Source organism: Corylus avellana, chromosome 2 (genome assembly GCF_965113065.1).
Source record: "Corylus avellana chromosome 2, dhCorAvel1.hap1.2, whole genome shotgun sequence".
In the NCBI taxonomy this organism is placed as follows: domain Eukaryota; kingdom Viridiplantae; phylum Streptophyta; class Magnoliopsida; order Fagales; family Betulaceae; genus Corylus; species Corylus avellana.
This window is the reverse complement of record NC_142491.1, coordinates 39,812,488-39,833,484: the sequence shown is the minus strand read 5'-3', so window position 1 is coordinate 39,833,484 and position 20,997 is coordinate 39,812,488. Positions and strand designations below refer to the sequence as shown.

Below are 20,997 nucleotides of genomic sequence, written 5' to 3'. Positions count from 1 at the left end.
CAGTCATGTCACGAATACATAATAAAAATACTAGGCTTCACCCTTGGCCCTAGCTAGAGATTTAGCCACTCATGTCTATGAAAATAAATTTCATTGTCAAAGTGTTAAACATCAAATTTAACTAAAAGAAAGGAAATTGAAAATAGCAAGAACAAAAACCAGTCAAATTCCTAGACTGATTCCCCAGCCGAGCCTCTGAAAAACTCCAATGCAGTGCTCGGCTCTTTTTCTTTCTTCTCCTTGCGGCACCAGATTACCTGCTTCTTTTTTTATTTTATTTTATTTTTTTTCCTGCGACGCAACTCTCTCTTCCTCTGTTATTTTTCCTTTTCTTGTGCGGCGCAATTCTTTTCTTCCATCAGTTAGCCTAGTAACCTCACAGCCCCTATTCACTCTTTCGGTTCTCTCCAAAATCTATCCAACAGATTTTTCCTTCATCTGAAATCCAAGCCCATCAAGTATACAAATCAAAAACCCAAAATCTCTAAAAAATTTAAACACCCACAATCGACTATAGCAAGAAACTTCCCCAGAATCTCATGAGTTGACCACACAACTCCAAGATCCAACACCGAACAAAATCCCAAAGAAATTTCAAACACCAATCATTTCTCCATAGCGAAAGACACTAAATTAAACCAAAATTCATTTCCAAAATACTAGATCATCAAGTAAGTCGAAGGCAATAAATAAAAAAAACTTTGGAAGAGAAAACTTCTACCTCAACCAGTAACCTTCTCTCTCTTTCTCTCCCCTCTGCGTCTCTTGCTCTCTCTCTTCTCTGCGTCTCTTCTTCTCTCACACGTTCTCTTCTCCTCTGTTCTAGTTTTTTTTTTTTTTTTTTTACTTGCTGCTACAGACTAAAAGAAAACGATGGGTGATTGTTTGGTGATAAGGGATTTGATTGTCAGTGGGGTGGGGTGAGTCATCCCCCACCACGCGTCTAGTGCACTTTAATATATATATATATATATACTTGAATTTCCCAAAAAACCCATGCTGTTTATGGAATATTACACTTAGTGGTGATCTATTGGTATCTAACACAATGCTTTTGTGGTCCTAATTAATTGCATGGCGTAATGAAGTCCATATCTTTAGTTTTGGCTCTCATCTTTCACTTTGCTGGTAACTTCAGTATAGTTTTGTCAATGTTGGAGGATGCTACCATAAATAGATTTCATCATGCAAATATTTTAGTTCGCTGTTTCTCGTGGTAAAAATGAATTTAAAATGATAATTAATTTTGAATATTTCTCAGTTAGGGATTGTGTCTCCTGAGAATTTTGAATATTTTTTCTCATGCTAATATTTTAATTTTTTTAAATGAAGTAGGGATTGTTTCTTTAAATTTCTTTTTCTATTTTTTTGTGGTCCCAATCTGATGGTGTTTTTTTTTTTTTTTTTTTTTTTTTTTTTTTTATGAATTGCTTAATTCTATTTTTAGGTTGTTTCTCCTGAGTTCACCTTCTATGATGGTACAAAGTCATCACTGGATGATTCGTCCTATGGTGAAAAACTTCTCCGTGCAAAATTGGATTTGAGTTTCATGTAAGAGCAGCCAACTTTCATTGGGAAATCTTTGTATTCTCTTCTAGGTAGTGCTTGTCATATTGCATGTGGGTAAAAGAAATTTATATGAAGGAGTTTGAACAATTTATCTGCTCTTGCTTTTCTTCCCCAAGTCTTGAAATGTCTGTGCCAATTGTAGTCAATTTTGCATTCTCTCTCTCTCTCTCTCTCACACACACACACACTCACGTGCAAAAACCAATTAAGAGAATTCTCAATAGTTTTCAATCATAAAATGTGCTACTTTTGGTCCCTAAAAGCTGTTTTGGTTGTAGTTTTCAGTTCAATAAAAGTAAAAGAGAAGTTTCATTAAGGTTACATTGGTACTTAGATACATTCTAGGTTAGGTAAGATGGTATTCTCCAATTCTAAATGTCGATAAAAAAGGGGTGCATTCGTATTTCAGAGGACACATGGTTAGAATATTAATTTGAGTAATTAAATCCACAATTTTCAAACAGCTTAAGCTTTTGAGATAATTGGTGATTTAGTATGCTATCAAAGCAAATATATTAAATTCGAACCTTGTCTCTGTCATTCATCTCCCATTTAAATTAATATTTGATGTGCTAGTTTCACTTATTTAGGGGGAGTTTCAACATATGTGAGGGAAAGTGTTAGGATATTAATAAAGTAATTAAATTCTCCCTTTTCGATCATATTAAGCTTTTAGGGATGAAAGGAAGACAGTGACAGGGAAACAGAGTAGGAGTTTTTCAGAGGTCTTGCTTTCCACAACAAAACAGGTAGAGGAACCTTTTGGGTCCTATGATGAACCGATTGCGAGGGTTCCCAAATGGTTGATAGGAGGTAATGTTGGGAATAGCAACTCGTCAGGGCCAAGTTATCTGATTGTCAGCCATGGTAAGGAAAATAAAGAAGTTCCTGAGGTTCAGATGGTGGCTCCGATGAAGGGTCCGGCGAATAGGCTTGCCTGGAACGATGATGCCGGTTGCGGGGTACAGCAGAAGAAGGGTCCAAGTTCCGAGGAAAAAGTTTCTGATGGGTTTGTTTCTGGAACATCTTGTCATGGTTGCGTGCCTGAGGGGGAGAAGGAAAAGTTGAAGATATCCCTGTTAAAGTTACAGGAGGATATCAGGGTGTGTCTGCAAGGCTTAGATATGCGTCTGACTTGTGGATGTGGGAATGGAGTTGTTGGGATTAATAGTGTCTCTGTTGTGGAGAGTCCCCAGGTGGGCCAAATCAAGGAGTGGCCTCAAGCTCAGCCTATTGGCCAGCATAAGTTACAGCCCAAGGCCCAACCCAAATTCCTGGTAGCTCAGGTGAAGGATAAAGCCCCTGTAGCGGGAGTTGGGCCCAATAATATGCTGTAGTGCTATAGCAGGTAGGCAACAGTGCCTTGCCGTGAGAAATCCAGTGGGCTTGTAGGAATGGCGGGGGATCCTGGCGCTTCAACATCAAAATCAGAGCGTCGTTTACCGCCGGTCGTGACGAAAGTAGCTTCGCCGGTATACTCTGGGTCGCCGGCAGAGACTCCGATGGTGCCAGAGACGTGTTCACAGGGCTCGACGAAAGACATCTCGGCAAGGGAAGGTGCGCTGGTCACCGGTAATGTGCATTCTCCGGCGAAAAGGCCGATCGTACAAGCCCCGGTGTCGATGCGGTTGGGTGAATTAGAACTGGGCATTCTGGGCAAGGCGCTGTCGGTCCTTCCGGCAGGAGACCGAAGGGAGGTTTCGCAGAGTCACGTTCTGTCGGATACTTCTGGGCTTATTGTCGAAGCTCGTGAGAAGTCGAAGAAGCTGATTTATGCCAAGTTGGGTCAGATGGCGCCGGTCGCTGGTAAGGAGTTGTGCGTTTTTCAGGAAGAGCTTCGGCTGGGTCTGGAAAGATGGAATCAGCCGGATTTGGGCCAGAAGTTGCTCGATAATGGGCAAGACTTGGGGGAGGGAGTAGATGGGCAGAAGTTGCTCGATTTGCAGGGGGAGATTCCACCGGGTATGGAGAAGTGGGTTTTGCCTGGTTTGGACACTTTCTTAGGGAGAAGGGGACTTCGGTCAGTGTCTTTGATGAGGGCTTATGTTCTTCGGGAGAAGCGCGTGCTGGAATTGAGGACCAATGTTCGCAGGATGAGGAGTCTTAGCTTTGGAACCTTATGCGGATCAGGAACCCATTACAGTGAAGTATGTATCTCAATTTAGCAAGCTTGTGGGTGTCTCTTGTGATGGTGAAGATGGGCGGTTGGCGGAGGTTTTTGGGATCATCTTGGCTGATAATGAGGACAACGGTAAGGAGGTGGGAGAGGTGTTGAAAGAGGGAGTGGCAGTGGAAGCAAACACTGGAAAAAAAGGTAAGAGGGACTCAATAATCTCAATTTTTCTGTTAATTATGAAGTGCACAGTGGTAGTTCAATAAGGGACAGCAAAAAGGGTAGGGCTTGTCGAGTTGTTCAATGAAGCCGAAGATTCTCTCTTGGAATGTGAGGGGTTTGAATGTAAGGGACAAAAGGTTGAGGGTTAGAAATCTTCTTAGAAATTGGAAGGTGGATATAGTGTGTTTTCAAGAGACTAAGGTGGATTATACATCCAACAATTTTGTGAGAAGTCTGTGGGGTTGCCCTTATGCGGAGTGGTGCTATGTCCCTTCAAGAGGGGCTTCGGGTGGTATTTTGGTTTTGTGGGATAGAAGAGTAGTTTTGAAGGTTGAGGTGGCGTTGGGCGGTTTTGTGGCGGCTTGCTCCTTTAGAAATGTTGATGATGGATTTGTTTAGGCTTTTGCGGGGGTGTATGGCCCTAATAGAGACAACATCAGGCATCTTCTTTAGGAGGAACTGGCGGGCCTTATGAGTTGGTGGGAAATGCCTTGGTGTATTGGAGGGGATTTTAATGCAACTCTTTATCCTAGTGAAAGATTGGGGGGGGGGGGGGGGGGGGGCTTATTCTCGGTCCGCAATAAGGGAATTTGCAGATTTTATATCAGAGCAGGGCCTTATGGATTTCCCCTTAGTTGGGGGGGTCTATACTTGGTCTAACAATCACTCTTGGTCACGGCTAGACCGTTTCTTAGTATCCCCTGAGTGGGAAGCTCGTTACCTAAATATGCGACAAAAGAGGATGCTTCGTGTCTGTTCGGATCACGCTCCTATTATCCTTGATTGTAGTTGCTTTTCGGGAGGCAAGAGACCCTTCAAGTTCGAGAATATGTGGCTTAAAGTGGAGAGTTTTGTGGACAAAGTAAGGAGCTGGTGGGAGTCTTACCTTTTCCAGGGCACTCCGAGTTTCATTTTCGCAAAAAAGATGCAAGCTCTCAAAGGGGACATTCAGACATGGAATGTTCAGGAATTTGGAGATGTGGGAGGGTGCATTAAAGCCCGTATGGATGATATTAAGGATCTTGATAGGGTGGAGGAGGAGAGAGGGTTATCCGTTGAAGAAGTAGAGAGGAAAAGGTTGCTAGCTAGAGAGTTGGAGACTTATCTCTTACATGAGGAAATCAGCTGGAGGCAGAAATCTAGGATCCGTTGGTTGAAGGAGGGAGATAAATGTACGAAATTTTTCCATCAGATTGCTAATGCAAATAGAAGACAAAATTCTATTGAGTCTCTGATTGTGGGTGGTTCTATAACTTCAGATCAAGAGGTCATTAGCAACCATGTTACCAGTTTTTATGAGTCTCTTTTTACAGAGAGCCTCAATTGGAGACCGAGGTTGGATGATCTTTTTTTTTTTTTTTTGATAAGTAAAAAGATGTATAAAAGAGCGCAGAGGAGCGCAACCCTAGTACACAGGGAGTATACAAGAGAGCGACTAAGAAGAAGAAAAAGAAAGTCAGGGAAGCTAATCACTATAGGCCCTAGCCATCCAGTAGTCCAAGTGAAAAGAGTGTACAAGAAAAAGTGTACAAGGTCCTCTATGTTCCTAGATGAGTCCTCGAAATATCTAGCATTTCTCTCACTCCAGATGCACCACATGAGGCAAAGAGGAACCATCTTCCACACAACAGCATTGCGAGACTTGCCACCCGCCCACCAAGAAGCATACAACTCCCTGACACAACCAGGCATCACCCAACACAAACCAAACCGAGAGAAAACGGCATTCCACAAGATACGCGCAACCCCACAATGAAGAAAGAGATGATCAACTGACTCCTCGTCCGACTCACACGCAACAACGATTTACCACTACAATACCTCTCTTCCGAATATTATCCAATGTTAGAGTCTTCCCAAGCACGGCCGTCCAAGCAAAGAAAGCCACTCTTGAAGGAACCTTAGTGCGCCAAATACTTTTCCATGTGAAAGGGATGAGATTTGTAGAAGCAAGGATCCTGATTTTGATATGTTGTCGATTGGTGAGGCCTCTAGGCTGGAAGATCCTTTTGAGGAAAGGGAGGTGTGGGAGGTGGTGAAAGGTATGGATAGGGACAAGGCTCCAGGCCCGGATGGATTTTCTATGGCCTTCTTCCAGGAGTGCTGGGATGTGATTAAGGGGGATATTATGGCGGTTTTTGCGGAGTTCCATGAGCGAGGTTATTTTGAAAAAAGCCTTAATGCCAAGTTTATCTCTCTTATTCCGAAGACACATGGAGCTACCGATATCAAGGATTTTCGTCCGATCTGCCTTGTGGGAGGGACTTATAAGATTGTTGCCAAGGTATTAGCCAACATAATGAATAAAGTGATGGATAGGGTCATTTCGAAATCCCAGAACGCTTTTGTCAAAGGTAGGCAAATCTTGGACTCAATTCTCATTGCTAATGAATGTTTGGATAGTCGAATCAGATCAGGGGAACTTGGCTTGTTGTGCAAATTGGATATGGAAAAGGCATATGATCATATGAATTGGAAGTTTCTTCTTTACTTACTGAGAAGGTGCGGTTTTGGAGAGAAATGGTGTTCCTGGATTGAACATTGCATCTCGTCTGTGCGCTTCTCGGTTCTGATCAACGGATCCTCTTCCGGTTTCTTTGATAGTTCGCGGGGAGTGAGGCAAGGAGATCCTCTTTCTCCCTTCTTGTTTGTCATAGTCATGGAGGCGTTAGTAGGTTGATCAATGCCTCGATTAACAGGGGACTCATCAATGGTTTCTCGGTGGGAAGTAGGGAGTCGGATCGGGTTATTGTCTCTCACCTTCTCTTCGCTGATGACATCTTGGTTTTTTGTGGGACAGAACCGAATCAAATAAGAAATTTTGGCGCTTTACTTGTTTGCTTCGAAGCTGTTTCTAGGTTAAAGGTGAATCTGGCTAAATCTGTCTTAGCCCCTATTGGTAGTATGGATAATGCGAGCATGTTGGCGGGCATCCTGGGTTATGGTTCAGCTTCTACACCTTTGAAGTACTTGGGTCTCCCGTTGGGGGCCCCGTTCAAGGTCAAGGCAAGTTGGGAGGACATGTTGGAGAAGTATGCTAGAAGATTGGCCCCGTGGAAACGCTTGTATTTGTCTAAGGGGGGGAGGATTACTCTCATCAAAAGCACCCTATCCAATCTTCCCACTTATTTTATGTCTCTGTTTCCTATCCCTGCATCCGTGGCGAAGCGTATGGAGAAGATACAACGTGATTTCTTATGGGGTGGGATTAATGATGAGTTTAAGTTCCATCTGGTCAGTTGGAACAAGGTTTGCTCTCCGATCTCTGAGGGAGGTTTAGGGATCCGGAATTTGTGTGTGATGAATAAAGCTTTGTTGGGGAAATGGTTGTGGAGATTTGCTCATGAGAAAGAGGCTTGGTGGAGGAAGATCCTGGTTGCTAAGTATGGTGCGGTTTGGGGCGGTTGGTGTTCTAGGGCTCCCAGTGGTCCGCATGGGGTGGGGTTATGGAAGCATATTTGCAGGGGGTGGAGGTCTTTCCGGGGTCACTTTAGATTTGTCCCTGGTCTTGGGTCCAACATCAGGTTTTGGGAGGATATCTGGTGCGTGACATGTCTCTCAAGGATGCTTTTCCTGGACTCTTCAATATTGGCACCAATAAGGATGCGTCTATTGCGGATAACAGGGAGTGTCTAAATGGCTCTGTGCAGTGGAACGTGGCCTTCATTTGCAGGGTTCATGATTGGGAAGTGGAGGTCTTGGCCTCTTTCTACACGCTATTGTATTCGCATTCGATGAGTGAGGTAGGGGAGGATAGGATGTGGTGGATATCTTCTCGGAAAGGCATATTTGAGGTAAGATCCTATTTCAGGATCCTTGCTTCTAGAAATCCCATCCCTTTCCCTTGGAAAAGTATTTGGCGCACTAAGGTTCCTTCAAGAGTGGCTTTCTTTGCTTGGACGGCCGTGCTTGGGAAGACTCTAAGATTGGATAATGTTCGGAAGAGAGGTATTGTAGTGGTAAATCGTTGTTGCATGTGTGAATCGGATGGGGAGTCAGTTGATCATCTCTTTCTTCATTGTGGGGTTGCGCGTATTTTGTGGAATGCCGTTTTCTCTCGGTTTGGATTGTGTTGGGTGATGCCTGGTTATGTAAGGGAGTTGTATGCTTCTTGGTGGGCGGGAGGCAAGTCTCGTAGTGCTGTTGTGTGGAAGATGGTCCCTCTTTGCCTCATGTGGTGCATCTGGAGTGAGTGAAATGCTAGATGTTTCGAGGACTTATCTAGGAACATAGAGGACCTTGTCCACTTTTATTTGTGTTGGTGATGGAGGCTTTTAGTAGGATGGTGGAGAGAGAGCTTATGGCTGGTTTCTCGGTGGGTTCGCGGTTTGATGAGGTAATGGAAGTGTCGCATTTACTATTTGCCAATGATACTATTATCTTTTGCGAGCCAAAGGTGGAACAACTTCGGAATTTGCGCTGCTTGTTGTTGTGCTTTGAAGCGGTTGCGGGGTTGAAAATAAAATTTTCAAAGTCTGTGATTGCTCCTATAGGTATGGTGGACGATGTAGAAGGATTGGCAAGTATACTTGGATGTGGTGTGGATTCAATACCATTTGTATATTTGGGGTTGCCTTTGGGGGCTCATAATAAGGACCCCTCTATATGGAATAAGGTGATAGAGAAGTTGGAGATGAAATTGGCGGGGTGGAAGCGAATGTATCTATCCAAGGGGGGGAGATTAACGTTGATCAAGAGTACGCTATTTAGTATACCCACATACTATTTATCGTTGTTTCAAATTCCAGTGAGTGTGGCGAAACGGATCGAAAAAATTCAAAGAGACTTTCTATGGGGAGGTGACGGAGATGAGTTCAAATTCCATTTGGTCCGTTGGTCCAACATTTGCATCCCTATGGAGGCGGGGGGATTAGTGGTAAAGAATTTGATACAATTTAATCAAGCTTTATTGGGTAAATGGTTGTGGAGATTTGCACATGAAAGAGATGCATGGTGGAGGAAATTAGTGGAGGCAAAATATGAGGTGATGACGGGTGATTGGTGTACCAAGGAGGTAGGAGGGTCATATGGGGTGGGACTATGGAAAAGCATCCGAAGGGGGAGGGATGAGTTTAAGCAACATGTGCGATTCGAGGTAGGAACCGGGTCTCGTGTGTTGTTTTGGCAGGATGTGTGGTGTGGGGAAGCACCTCTGCAGAATTTGTTTCCCGCCTTGTTTAATATTGCATGTGGAAAGGGGGTATGGGTAGAGGAGAATATGGAGAGGGTAAATTGAGCTATCTCTTGGAATGTAAGATTTACTCGACCTGTTCATGATTGGGAATTGGAGGAGGTTTCGAGATTCTTTGAATTGCTGTATTCACAACAGATAAGGCAAGGTGGGGTAGATAAAATTAGATGGCTTCCCTCGAAGAGGAAAATTTTTGAGGTGAAGTTAAATTCAGCCCCGGTGGATGGTCCGTGGAAGCTTATTTGGAAGAGTAATGCTCCTTCGAGGGTGGCTTTTTTCGTTTGAACAGCGGTTATGGGGAAAATTTTAACATTGGACAACCTACAAAAGAAGAACATCATTGTGACGGAATGGTGTTGTATGTGCAAGAAGAGTGGCGAATCTATAGATCACCTTTTAGTACATTGTGAAGTTGCTGTAGAGGTATGGAATATGATCCTCCTGCTATTTGGTATAACGTGGGTGATGCCGGGGAGTTTGAAGGAATGCTTGGGAAGTTGGAGAGGGCAAAGGGGAAAGCGGTCAGCCGTGCACATTTGGAGGATGGCTCCTTTGTGTGTAATGTGGTCCTTATGGAGAGAGAGGAATGCGCGGAGCTTTGAGGATCGTGAAATGGGCAATACAGAATTGAAGCAAAGGGTGCTACAAACACTCTTCTCTTGGAGGGTATTGGGGTCTTCTTCGCAAGCTTCAACGCTTACGGAATTTATAGATTTATGTGCGTCCTTTTCAGTTTAAAGCTCGTGTAGTGGGCTCTTTTGTATACTTCCTGTGTACATGGGTTGCGCCCCTTGCGCTTTTAATACGATGACTTTTACTTATAAAAAAAAAAGCTTATCATAATTTCAATTAAATATTTCACGTGTTAGACTTCACTTATTGAAGAGGAGTTGGAGACCACATATGAGGGGGAGTGTTGAAATATTAATTTAAATGATTAAGTACATGCTTTCCTATCAGCTTTATTTTTTGGGATAATTGGTGATTTATCACACATAATCGATATATGGATGTTCATGTTGAAATTAATATTTCACGTGTTAGACCTCACTTATTGAAGAGGAGTTGGAGACCACATATGAGGGGGAGTGTTGAAATATTAATTTAAATGATTAAGTCCATGCTTTCCTATCAGCTTTATTTTTTGGGATAATTGGTGATTTATCACACATAATCGATATATGGATGTTCATGTTGAAATTAATACGGACATGCGCAGAATTATTTAAGATTTGTACTCTAGGAAATGTAATTTACAATAAATTGTTTATGAAAACTAATATTTTAGTTAAAAACAACAGTTTCAACCACTTTCCTGAGTAGTTAGATGCAGTCTTCTAAAACTGTAGAACTTTATGTCATAGAATGAATATATGTTGTTGCCTTCTGCCAACGTATGCATGTTTAACACGTTATGTCTTATGTCGTGTATTTTTCAGTTCTAAGTAAAGCTTTGTTGTTCGGCTGTAGTTTTTTTTAGTATAGTGTGGTCCACATTGGTAGCTAATAAATTGAATTGTATCTTGTTAGTATATTACTCTTTGGAGGTGCTCATGTCAACCCCACTTGGGTTTTCACTTGAGAAGTTCCGATTGGAAAATGAAGAGTTTTGAAAAGATATTTATATGAGAACCCTGTTTCACTTGTCTCCTTTCTTTTTTTCTTCCTTTGCCCTTCTACGCATGAAACTTGTTTCAATACTGTTTTTAGCATGTTGTTTGAGAAACAATATTTACATATCAATTTTTTGCATTTGAGCATTTAGCAAATGAATAATGCTACACTTACTCCCATTTCTTTACATAATTTTTTCACTCCCATAGGTGGCTTTTAAAACCACAATTGAATATGAGATGGTGGCGTTTGATTCAATGGTGGTTTTAAAAGCCACCTATGAGTGTGGAAAAATTGTGTAAAGAAATGGAAGTAAGTGTAGCATTCCTCTTAGCAGATTTTAAATGCTCATAAAAGTATTTAAATTATTTACTTGAACAGGTATGCATCGAAGGAAAATGATACCTGGATTCGAGCCTTGGTGAAAGATCTCACTGTTGAGGCCGGTTCTGGTCTTATCATTCTTGATCCAGTGGATATTTCAGGGGGATATACTTCTATTAAGGACAAAACAAATATGTCTCTGATATCGACCAATATATGTATCCATCTTTCACTTAGTGCCATTTCTGTCATTCTTAATCTGCAAAATCAGGCAGCAGCAGCATTACAATTTGGAAATGCAATACCCCTTGCTCCCTGTACCAACTTTGATCGACTATGGGTGTCCCCAAAAGGTTGTTCTCATATAAATTTGATGTTTAATTGATAATAATCTACATTCTCATTAGAAATCAATTTCCTCAGTGTACTTTTTCATGTAGCTTCACAAACTCTTCTCTGGTTCTTAATTGACTTTCTGGTAACTTTCTTACACGTGGGAGTATATTTCTGCAGAAAATGGTTCCCGTTACAATCTTACCTTTTGGAGGCCCCAAGCTCCTTCAAACTATGTCATATTGGGAGACTGTGTGACTTCAAGGTACAAATATGTTAAATTGATTTTTCAAATAAATAAATAAATAAAAAGCTAAATTGATTTTTTATTTAACTAGAGTGATTTTTTCTTTTTTTTTTTAATAACAATAATGTAAAGTTTTCAAATGGAAGTGAGTAAAAAAAACAAAATGGTATCTTACCAGATTTGGCACAGTTTTTTTTTGTTTATTTTCTAATGTCTTAGATGCCATCTTTTGTTAAATTTGATTTGTTGTAATGTGTTTTCAGGCCAATTCCTCCTTCACAGGCAGTAGTGGCAGTAAGTAATACATATGGGCGTGTAAGGAAGCCTATTGGTTTCAATCTCATTGGTTTGTTCTCTCGTATTCAAGGATTTGATAGTGGTGAAGGCCATTCTGATCTTGATAGTGATTGTTCTCTTTGGATGCCTGTTGCACCGGCTGGATATACAGCATTGGGATGTGTTGCTCATAAAGGAAACCAACCTCCACCAAGTCATGTTGTTTATTGCATCCGTTCTGACCTTGTTACATCATCAGTGTTTTCAGAATGTATACATAGTGCCCCTTCAAATTCTTGTATGGTGAATGGATTTAGTATCTGGCGTCTAGACAATGTTGTTGGAACATTTTTTGCCCATTCTTCAACTGAATGCCCTACCAAAGACAAAAGTTTTGACCTGAATCATCTACCTCTCTTGAACTCAAATCGGCATCATTTTGCCTTGAAAGAATCTGGCTCAGATTTGACTGATGATCATGACTATGGAAGTGAACAAACAAATAATCTGAGTGCAAATTCACCTGGTTGTGACATTGTGAGGTCAATTTCAAAAGCAAGTAATTGTTATACGTCCACTCCTAACTTTGAACGAATCTGGTGGGACAAGGGTGGTGACCTCCGACATCCTGTCTCAATATGGCGACCTATTGTGCGTCCAGGTTATGCCATACTGGGTGATTGCATAACTGAAGGGTTAGACCTTTTTATCTTGGAATTTTCGTTATAATACTTTTTGGTCATCATAATCTGTACTTTTTGTTAATCTCTTCACAACCTATTATTTACCAACATGTCTCGTCACTTGTTCTTCCTGTCAGCTTAGAACCACCTGCCCTGGGCGTAATATTCAAGGCTGATAATCCCGAAATATCTGCAAAGCCTGTGCAGTTTACTAGAGTTGCCCGTATCACGGGGAAAGGTTTTGATGAAGTTTTCTTCTGGTACCCAATTGCTCCTCCTGGTTATGCTTCTCTAGGATGCATAGTCTCAAGAACAGATGAAGCACCACGCCTAGATTCATTCTGCTGCCCGAGGATGGATCTTGTTAACCAAGCCAATATTCTTGAGGTTCCAATCTCCAGATCTTCAAGTTCAAAAGCATCTCAGTGCTGGAGCATTTGGAAAGTTGAAAATCAGGTTAAACTGAATGTTCACTGATCATGTAGCTAGTCTGATTGTCATTTAAAATTTTTGGCTTCCCTATCTGATGTCAATTATAAAACCTTAAATTCTTTTTCCTTAATCAAACATTTCTTTTGCAATTGTCCATATTTTTCCTTTTCCTTCTCTTCCCTATCTGATGGTGTTATCTTGTTTTGCTTATTGTTTTAGGCTTTTACTTAAAGAGTTGGAAATCATTATGTTTATGGCTATCATTTGTTTCTGTAGGCCTGCACTTTTCTTGCTCGTTCTGATTTGAAACATCCTTCAAATCGATTAGCTTACACTCTTGGTGATTCCGTGAAGCCCAAGGCTCGGGAAAACATAACTGCTGAAATGAAGCTAAGATGCTTCTCTTTGACAGTTCTTGACAGCTTATGTGGAATGGTTTGTTTTCTAAATGAAACTTGATCACCTAGATTCCGATGTTAAGATAGTTCCCTTTCTTTTAGTTGAAATTATTATTATGACAGAATTTGAACCCTTTCAGATGACACCACTCTTTGACACAACAATCTCCAATATCAAGCTCGCAACACATGGTCGACTAGAGGCAATGAATGCAGTACTGATTTCCTCTATTGCTGCATCAGCCTTCAACACACAATTAGAAGCTTGGGAGCCCCTTATTGAATCATTTGATGGAATATTCAAGTAATATTTGCTTTTCTCAATCGATTATGTGCCTATTTTTCCTTTTATATTTAAATCTCTTTGATCTTCAATGATGTTATTATACATTACCTGTTGAAGGTTTGAAACTTATGATACCAATGTACACCAACCATCAAAACTTGGGAAGACATTACGTGTTGCTGCTACCAATATCCTGAATATAAATGTCAGTGCTGCAAATCTGGAGACTTTTATAGGGAGCATTCTTTCTTGGCGAAAGCAGTTAGAGCTTGAACAGAAAGCAGCCAAGCCAAATGAGGTCTTGATCTTGAGTTGATTTTTGTATTAAGCAGATTGTTTTAAATGCTTTACTAACTCACTATTTTTGCAGGAAGCTGGTTGTCATCGTATACGCGGAGATGATCCAACTTTTTCTGCGTTGGATGAAGATGACTTCCAGACTGTTATTTTAGAGAATAAACTTGGGTGTGATATTTATCTGAAAAAAGTTGAGCATTCGGATACAGTTGACCAGCTACATCATGGTGACTGTACTTCTGTTTGGATTCCACCTCCAAGGTTTTCAGACAGGTTAAATGTTGCAGATGAATCAAGGGAAGAACGTTATTATGTAGCTATCCAGATTCTTGAAGCTAAGGTTGTGACTGTAGCTATGTTGATAAAATACTCATCCAAACATTTGTTTATTATCTTCACTACAACTTCTTGGAAAGAACAGTGACGCTTTCTATTTTTTCCAGGGTTTACCAATCATTGATGATGGAAATAGCCATAATTTTTTCTGTGCTTTGCGCCTTGTCGTTGATAGTCAGGCAACAGATCAACAAAAGCTTTTTCCTCAGAGCGCAAGGACGAAATGTGTTAAACCTTTAGTTTCAAAACTCTACAACCTTGATGCAGGCACTGCAAAGTGGAATGAACTCTTCATATTTGAAGTTCCTCGGAAGGTATCTTATAAGGAAGCTTTATTTTTTGCTATAGCTTTTATATTTGTTAAAAGAGAGAAATTATTTAGGTAGTGGATCATCAATTTAGACTGTTTATAAGGAAGACATTGCACAAAACTATGATCACAACGTATAAAACTATATGGAAAATTAAGCTCCCTTTTGATCTGCTACTCCCATGTTGCTTGCAATTGCCTCTCATAGTATCTTCTGCAGTAGTGATGACGGATTTTGGCCAAGACTTCTCTTTGGCTGTCTCTTTAGGCCTTTTTAGCCAAAATTTTGCATGTATTTTTTTTGGCTTTCTTTTTTGTCTTGGATTTGATTGAGGCATCTTCATTTTAGTATCGTAGTGTATAAATGTTTGCCTTTCAGTGTTGGCTCTTGTTAGCGTAGGACAGCTTGGTATTATAGAGATTGATTTGTACCATCAAGGAATGCAAATTTTTTTCTTAGTTTAAATTAGTGGGTTATGGAATCATGAGCAAGTTTCAAGGTTTTTGGTTAGTTAGAAGGGCTTCTTAAGAAATTAGTCTTGGATAAGGCATGTGATGTAAGAGGGGGATTCTTCAACTATCAGTAGTAAGGGCAAGAAAGGATTATAGCAGCCTGTGGAGACACTTTTTCCATTGGACAGATCTTGTACATTTGAATATAATTTTAGACAGATTTTTGGCGTATGTGAACCTTCTGTCAAAGGTTTGCTAACTTTAGAAGTAGATCTATACTACTTATCAAAAAAAAAGAAGTAGATCTATAAGCCAAAGCAGAGGGAGCACTTCAGATTAATTCTTCCCATTGTTGATGATATTTTAAAATTCCGCTTTGAAAGAAGTATTTTCTCTGTTCTTCAATTCTCCTATTTGTATCATTCTCTCTTATTTTGTAGTCGAAGAACTCCTTACAAGAAATGTGTACTTGTGTTTTGTCTGAGTTTTTTATTTTTTATTTTATTTTATTTATTATTATTATTATTTTTTATTTTTTATTGTTACATGATGAAACAAGTTCTCTCTCTCTCTCTTTGTTTTAGTGATCTTAATTTGGAAATGTCCTATGTCAAATTTTTTTATCAGCCTGTGCTTCTTTTATCATATGAGTTGTTTGATACTAATATATTGCCATATGGAGGTTTTGCTCTTGTAGAACATAATACTTCTATTGTTATTTGGATTTTCATAGAATTTGGTGCCAATTTATGTTGTTTTTGAATTTATTATGTGTTCCTAACTATTAAATTATTAATTATCCCAAAAGCTTAAGCTGATAGGAAATGATGAATTTACTTATTTAATTAATTAGGATAAATCCATTTTTGGTTCTTGTGGTTTGAAGTTTTGGCAAATGGCTCCATAGGTTTTAAAAAGTGATTAATCACTCTTTAGAGTAAGCAAAAAAAAAAAAAAAAAAAAAAAATTGGTCCCTTTCGTTGTAAAAGTTGACAAAATCTGTTAATGTGCCACATCAACATCAATCATAGTGTGACACGTGTTACTTTCAATAAAAAAAAAAAATTATAAATGTATATAAAAAATAGGAGAAACTTCATAAAACCTCCATGAACTTCTACATATTTTGAAATTACTCTTAGAAGTTCAAAAACTTTCAATAAGGGTATTGAACTTTCAATTACCCAATTTCGTTAGGATGTTTCATTAAATCTTCCCAAAATACCCCTATTTTTAATTATAAAAAATAAAAATAAAAATAAAAGTTGTAAAGATTCAGATGTTTATTTTTTTTTATGAAAAAAAAAAAAAAACATATTTACAATATTTTTTAATAAAAAAAGGTGGTATTTTGAGAATTTTGACAAGATTTAATGGAAAACCTAATAGAATGGGGTAATTGAAAGAAATTGAAAATTCGATACTCTCAGTTGAGAGTTTTTGAACTTTGGGAGGGGTAACGTGAAAACTAGTGAAAGTTCAAGAGAGTTTTGTGAAATTTTTCTAAATAAATAAATTTAGGGGCAATTGGGCCACCTTTTTGGCCAAATGGGGGCTCCAAGGCCATGAGGGTGGTTTGGCCGCCCCATCTTTTTGTAATTGCAATGCATGCTACAAGTAATAAATATTTCCATTGAAGGCCAGAAAAGGTTCTCTTTGGCTATGCATTAAATTAGCAATTGGGAATCCATTTCAACCATCCATGTCGATGGCGGTGATGGAACAGCTAACCTTGAGGGCGAGCAACTGAATAATCCCAGTCCTAAAGGCCCGGACGACGTCCCTCATATTTGTCTACTCATTGCTTCTCTCTCGTGTGCTCTTCCTCTTGCCGTACCACTGCCGCTGGCTCTCGCCTTTCATGTCCACATCGCCTCCGATGTCCAAGTGTTTGAAGTAGCAAAGGGAGGAGGAGGATACCATGAGAAGGAGGGCCTTGGCAAAGGGCCTCGACATGGGCTTTGATACCAGCTACAAGGACTACTAGTGCCGATGGTCCATGTTCCTCTTCTTCGGGGCTTGTGGTGACTTTGATTTTTATTGTTAATTATATATATATATATATTATTTTGTATTTTTTTAATTGCAAGTGACACGTGTCACACTATGATTGGTACTGATAAGGCAAATTAACGAATTCTATCAACTTTTCTAACGGTAGGGACCAATTTATTTGTTTTTTCTTTTTTGCTTACCCTTGGGGAGTGGTGGGTTGAATTGTAAAGTCAAGGTTCGAACTTAAGACCATTGTTTTGATACCATGTGAACTCATCAATTGTCCCAAAAACTTAAACTGATGGGAAATAGTGAATTTGTTCATTTTAAATTAATATTCTAACACCTATATTTGTATTTGTACTCTCTCATAGATTTAAATCTTCATCAAGTTTTTGTATACTTGTCTACATCTATCATTTTAAAGGAATTCCATATGTATTTGATGCAGGCCCCAGCTAAGTTGGAAGTGGAGGTTACAAACCTAGCGGCGAAAGCTGGAAAAGGTATTTGTTATTGGATTGTCAACCTCCGGATTAGACTTTCTTTCAAATAGAGTTGCAAGGGCATCTAGGGATTCTGTTTTTGTCATTTTGTTGATTTCTGCGCTGATCCATTAAACTTATGATTAGTGATGGCATTCAATGGTCGTTTAACTTCTTATTACTTGATAACCAGTAACTTGTATATCTTCTTGCACGACTCCAACTTGTCACCATCTTTTATGCTTGTATTGAATATGGAAACTAATTGTGCTTTCTTGGGAATGTTGTTGCCGGAGTTGGGTTTCACTTTATTGTACTATTATTATTCTTGTGGGAAAGGTTTACATACCCCTCTCAAACTACCACCTAATTGACAATGTCCCTCCCACACTTTCAATTGGGATAATGTCCTTCCTAAACTACCAAAATATTGTTAATATTCCCTAAGGCCAGCCAAAAGACAAAAATGACCCTAAATTTGTTTTAATAAGACAATTTTTTTTTTTTTTTTTTTTTTCCTTTAAGAAAAAATGAAAACAATTTAAATTTTCACAAATTTTTTTTTAAATAACTAGTTTTAGTTTTAGTTTTTATTTTATTTCATTTTATTTTATTAAGGGTATTTTCATTGATGGGGCCCCGGAGGACATTGACAATTTTTGGTAGTTTGGAGGGGGGAGTTGTTTTAATTAAAAGTTTGCAGGGGGACATTATCAATTGGGTAGTAGTTTGAGGAAGGTATGTGGACTTTCCCCTATTCCTTTTTTGTTCTAAGTTTTTTTTTTTTTTTTGATAAGTAATGATGATATAAAAAGAGCGCAGAGGGGCGCAACCCATATACACGGGAAGTATAACAGAGGGCGCCTAGGAAGGAGAAAAATGAAAAAGAAACTCAGAGAAACTAATCACTAAAGGAGCTAGCCAAGCGGCCGTCCAAGAGTAAAGAGTAAAGAAGAAAAAATGAGTCAATTCCTCTAAGGTCCTAGTGGAATTTTCAAAACATCTAGCATTTCTTTCATTCCAAATACACCACATAAGACACAAAGGGATCATCTTCCACACAACCGCGCTTCGAGATCGTCCTCCTGACCACCAACTAGCAAACAAGTCCCTCACCCGGCACGGCATGACCCAATGCAACCCAAACCGCTGAAAAATCATGTGCCAAAGAGCACTTGCGAGCTCACAGTGGAGAAGAAGATGATCAACTGACTCTCCGTTTTTCTTGCACATACAACACCACTCCACTACCACTATGTTCCTCTTGCGCAGCGTGTCGTGAGTCAAAATTTTTCCGAGGGCCGCAGTCCACCCAAAAAAAGCCACCTGCTGAGGCACCTTAGTACGCCAGATGCTCTTCCAAGGAAACTCCTCTTGATTAGAGATGGACAGAGCCTTATAGAACGACTTAATCTCAAACTTGCCCTTCCTAGACGAAGCCCAGCAAATACGATCTACACTGCCAAGAGAAACCTTGCAAGAATACAACCGATCAAAGAAAGGAGAGACCAACTCCAACTCCCAATCTTGGACCGATCGAACGAAAATGACATTCCACTCAATAATCCCATTCCTCCCAATAAAGTTATCCTTCACCCAAGCATCTTTGTGTCTGGCGATACTGAATAAGGACGGGAAAGCTTGCTTCAAAGAATTGTCCCCACACCAAATATCATGCCAAAAACGAACTTTCGAACCCTCCCCCACCTCAAACCGAATCCCTTTAGCAAAGAAATTCCACCCTTTACGAATATGCTTCCATAGACACACACCATGAGAGCCCGAAACATCCTTCGTGCACCACCCACCTTCTTGGTCTTCATACTTAGCTTTGATCACCTTGCACCAAAGAGCCCCGTTTTCATTTGCATATCTCCAAAGCCATTTCCCCAAAAGGGCTTGGTTAAACTGGTGCAACTTCCGAATGCCAAGACCACCATATTGTAGAGGGCTGCAGACTTGGTTCCAACTTACAAGATGCATCTTGGGCTCATCCCCTAATCCTCCCCATAAGAAATCTCTTTGGACTTTCTCCATCCTTTTAGCTACACTTATAGGAATCGGAAACAGAGACAAAAAGTAAGTCAGAAGATTGGCCAAAGTGCTCTTAATGAGGGTTAAGCGACCTCCTTTAGAAAGATACATTCTCTTCCAACCTGCCATCTGACGCTCCATCTTTTCGATCACTTCATTCCACATAGCCGTATCCTTGTACGAAGCCCCAAGAGGGAGACCCAAATACTTCATAGGCAAATTGGCAACACTACACCCAAGGATGTTAGCTAAAACCCCATTGTTCTCCACCTCACCAATGGCCACAATCTTTGACTTTCCCAGATTCACTCTCAAGCCAGAAACAGCTTCAAAACATAAGAGAATGAGACGAATATACCGGATTTGCTCGATAGAATCTTCGCAAAAAATCAAAGTATCATCCGCAAATAAGGAGTGGGAGACCATCAACTCCGACAAGACCCTATTTCCCACCGAGAAACCCGTCAAAAAGCCTTGGTCAACCGTCGCATTCACCATCTTACTCAAGGCCTCCATAACAAGCACAAACAATAACGGTGAGAGAGGATCCCCTTGTCGGAGTCCCCTTGAACTGTTAAAGAACCCTTCCGGAGAGCCATTCACAAGAATGGAGAATCTTACCGTCTTAATACACCACTCTATCCAAGCCCTCCACCTCTCGCCGAAACCACACCTATGCAGCAAATACAATACAAAGTCCCAATTAACATGGTCATAGGCCTTTTCCAAGTCCAGTTTACAAAGAACACCTGGCACCCCTGATTTCATGCGACTATCCACACATTCATTTGCAATGAGAACGGAATCTAGGATTTGCCGACCCCCAATAAAAGCATTTTGAGGGTAGGAGATGACCTTACCCAAAACAGTTCTCATCCTATTGGCAAGAACCTTAGACACAATTTTGTACACCCCTCCCACCAGGCTAATGGGCCGAAAGTCCTTCATCTCCACCGCATCCGCCTTCTTCGGAATCAAGGAAATGAAAGTTGCATTCAAGCTCTTCACCAATTGACGTCTACGATGGAACTCTGCAAACACTGCCATAACGTCTTGTTTAATAACACCCCAACAAGCTTGAAAAAAAGCCATGGAAAAGCCATCTGGCCCCGGAGCCTTATCACCATCCATGCCTTTTACCACCTCCCAAACCTCATTTTCCTCGAAATCTCTTTCTATCCACCTATTATCCTCCTCATCAATGGACAAAAACGGCTGGTTATCCATTCTAGGGCGCCAAGTGCTTTGTTCCGAATAAAGGCTTTGGTAATACTGCACTATGTGATCTTTTACCTCAACTGGATCACCTGATAAAACGCCATTAATACTAAGCACTTCCACACGATTGTACCTTCTATGAGAATTAGCCATCTTGTGGAAAAAACGAGTATTCCGATCC

At 40.2% G+C, this 20,997-nt stretch overlaps 1 protein-coding gene across 2 annotated transcripts in view; it reads left to right on the top strand.

Annotated features, from left to right (window-relative positions):
• The window catches only part of LOC132176414 (calcium-dependent lipid-binding family protein), a 97,838-nt gene that overhangs the window by 54,589 nt on the left and 22,252 nt on the right, over positions 1-20,997 (top strand). For both annotated transcript variants that reach the window (XM_088513857.1, XM_088513856.1), the window contains exons 36-46: positions 1,448-1,551; positions 11,091-11,386; positions 11,547-11,631; positions 11,877-12,584; positions 12,710-13,028; positions 13,281-13,439; positions 13,543-13,706; positions 13,806-13,986; positions 14,059-14,325; positions 14,429-14,635; positions 17,531-17,585. In XM_088513857.1, the coding sequence (XP_088369983.1) occupies positions 1,448-1,551; positions 11,091-11,386; positions 11,547-11,631; positions 11,877-12,584; positions 12,710-13,028; positions 13,281-13,439; positions 13,543-13,706; positions 13,806-13,986; positions 14,059-14,325; positions 14,429-14,635; positions 17,531-17,585 (2,545 nt within the window). The remainder of the gene's footprint in view (positions 1-1,447; positions 1,552-11,090; positions 11,387-11,546; positions 11,632-11,876; positions 12,585-12,709; positions 13,029-13,280; positions 13,440-13,542; positions 13,707-13,805; positions 13,987-14,058; positions 14,326-14,428; positions 14,636-17,530; positions 17,586-20,997) is intronic.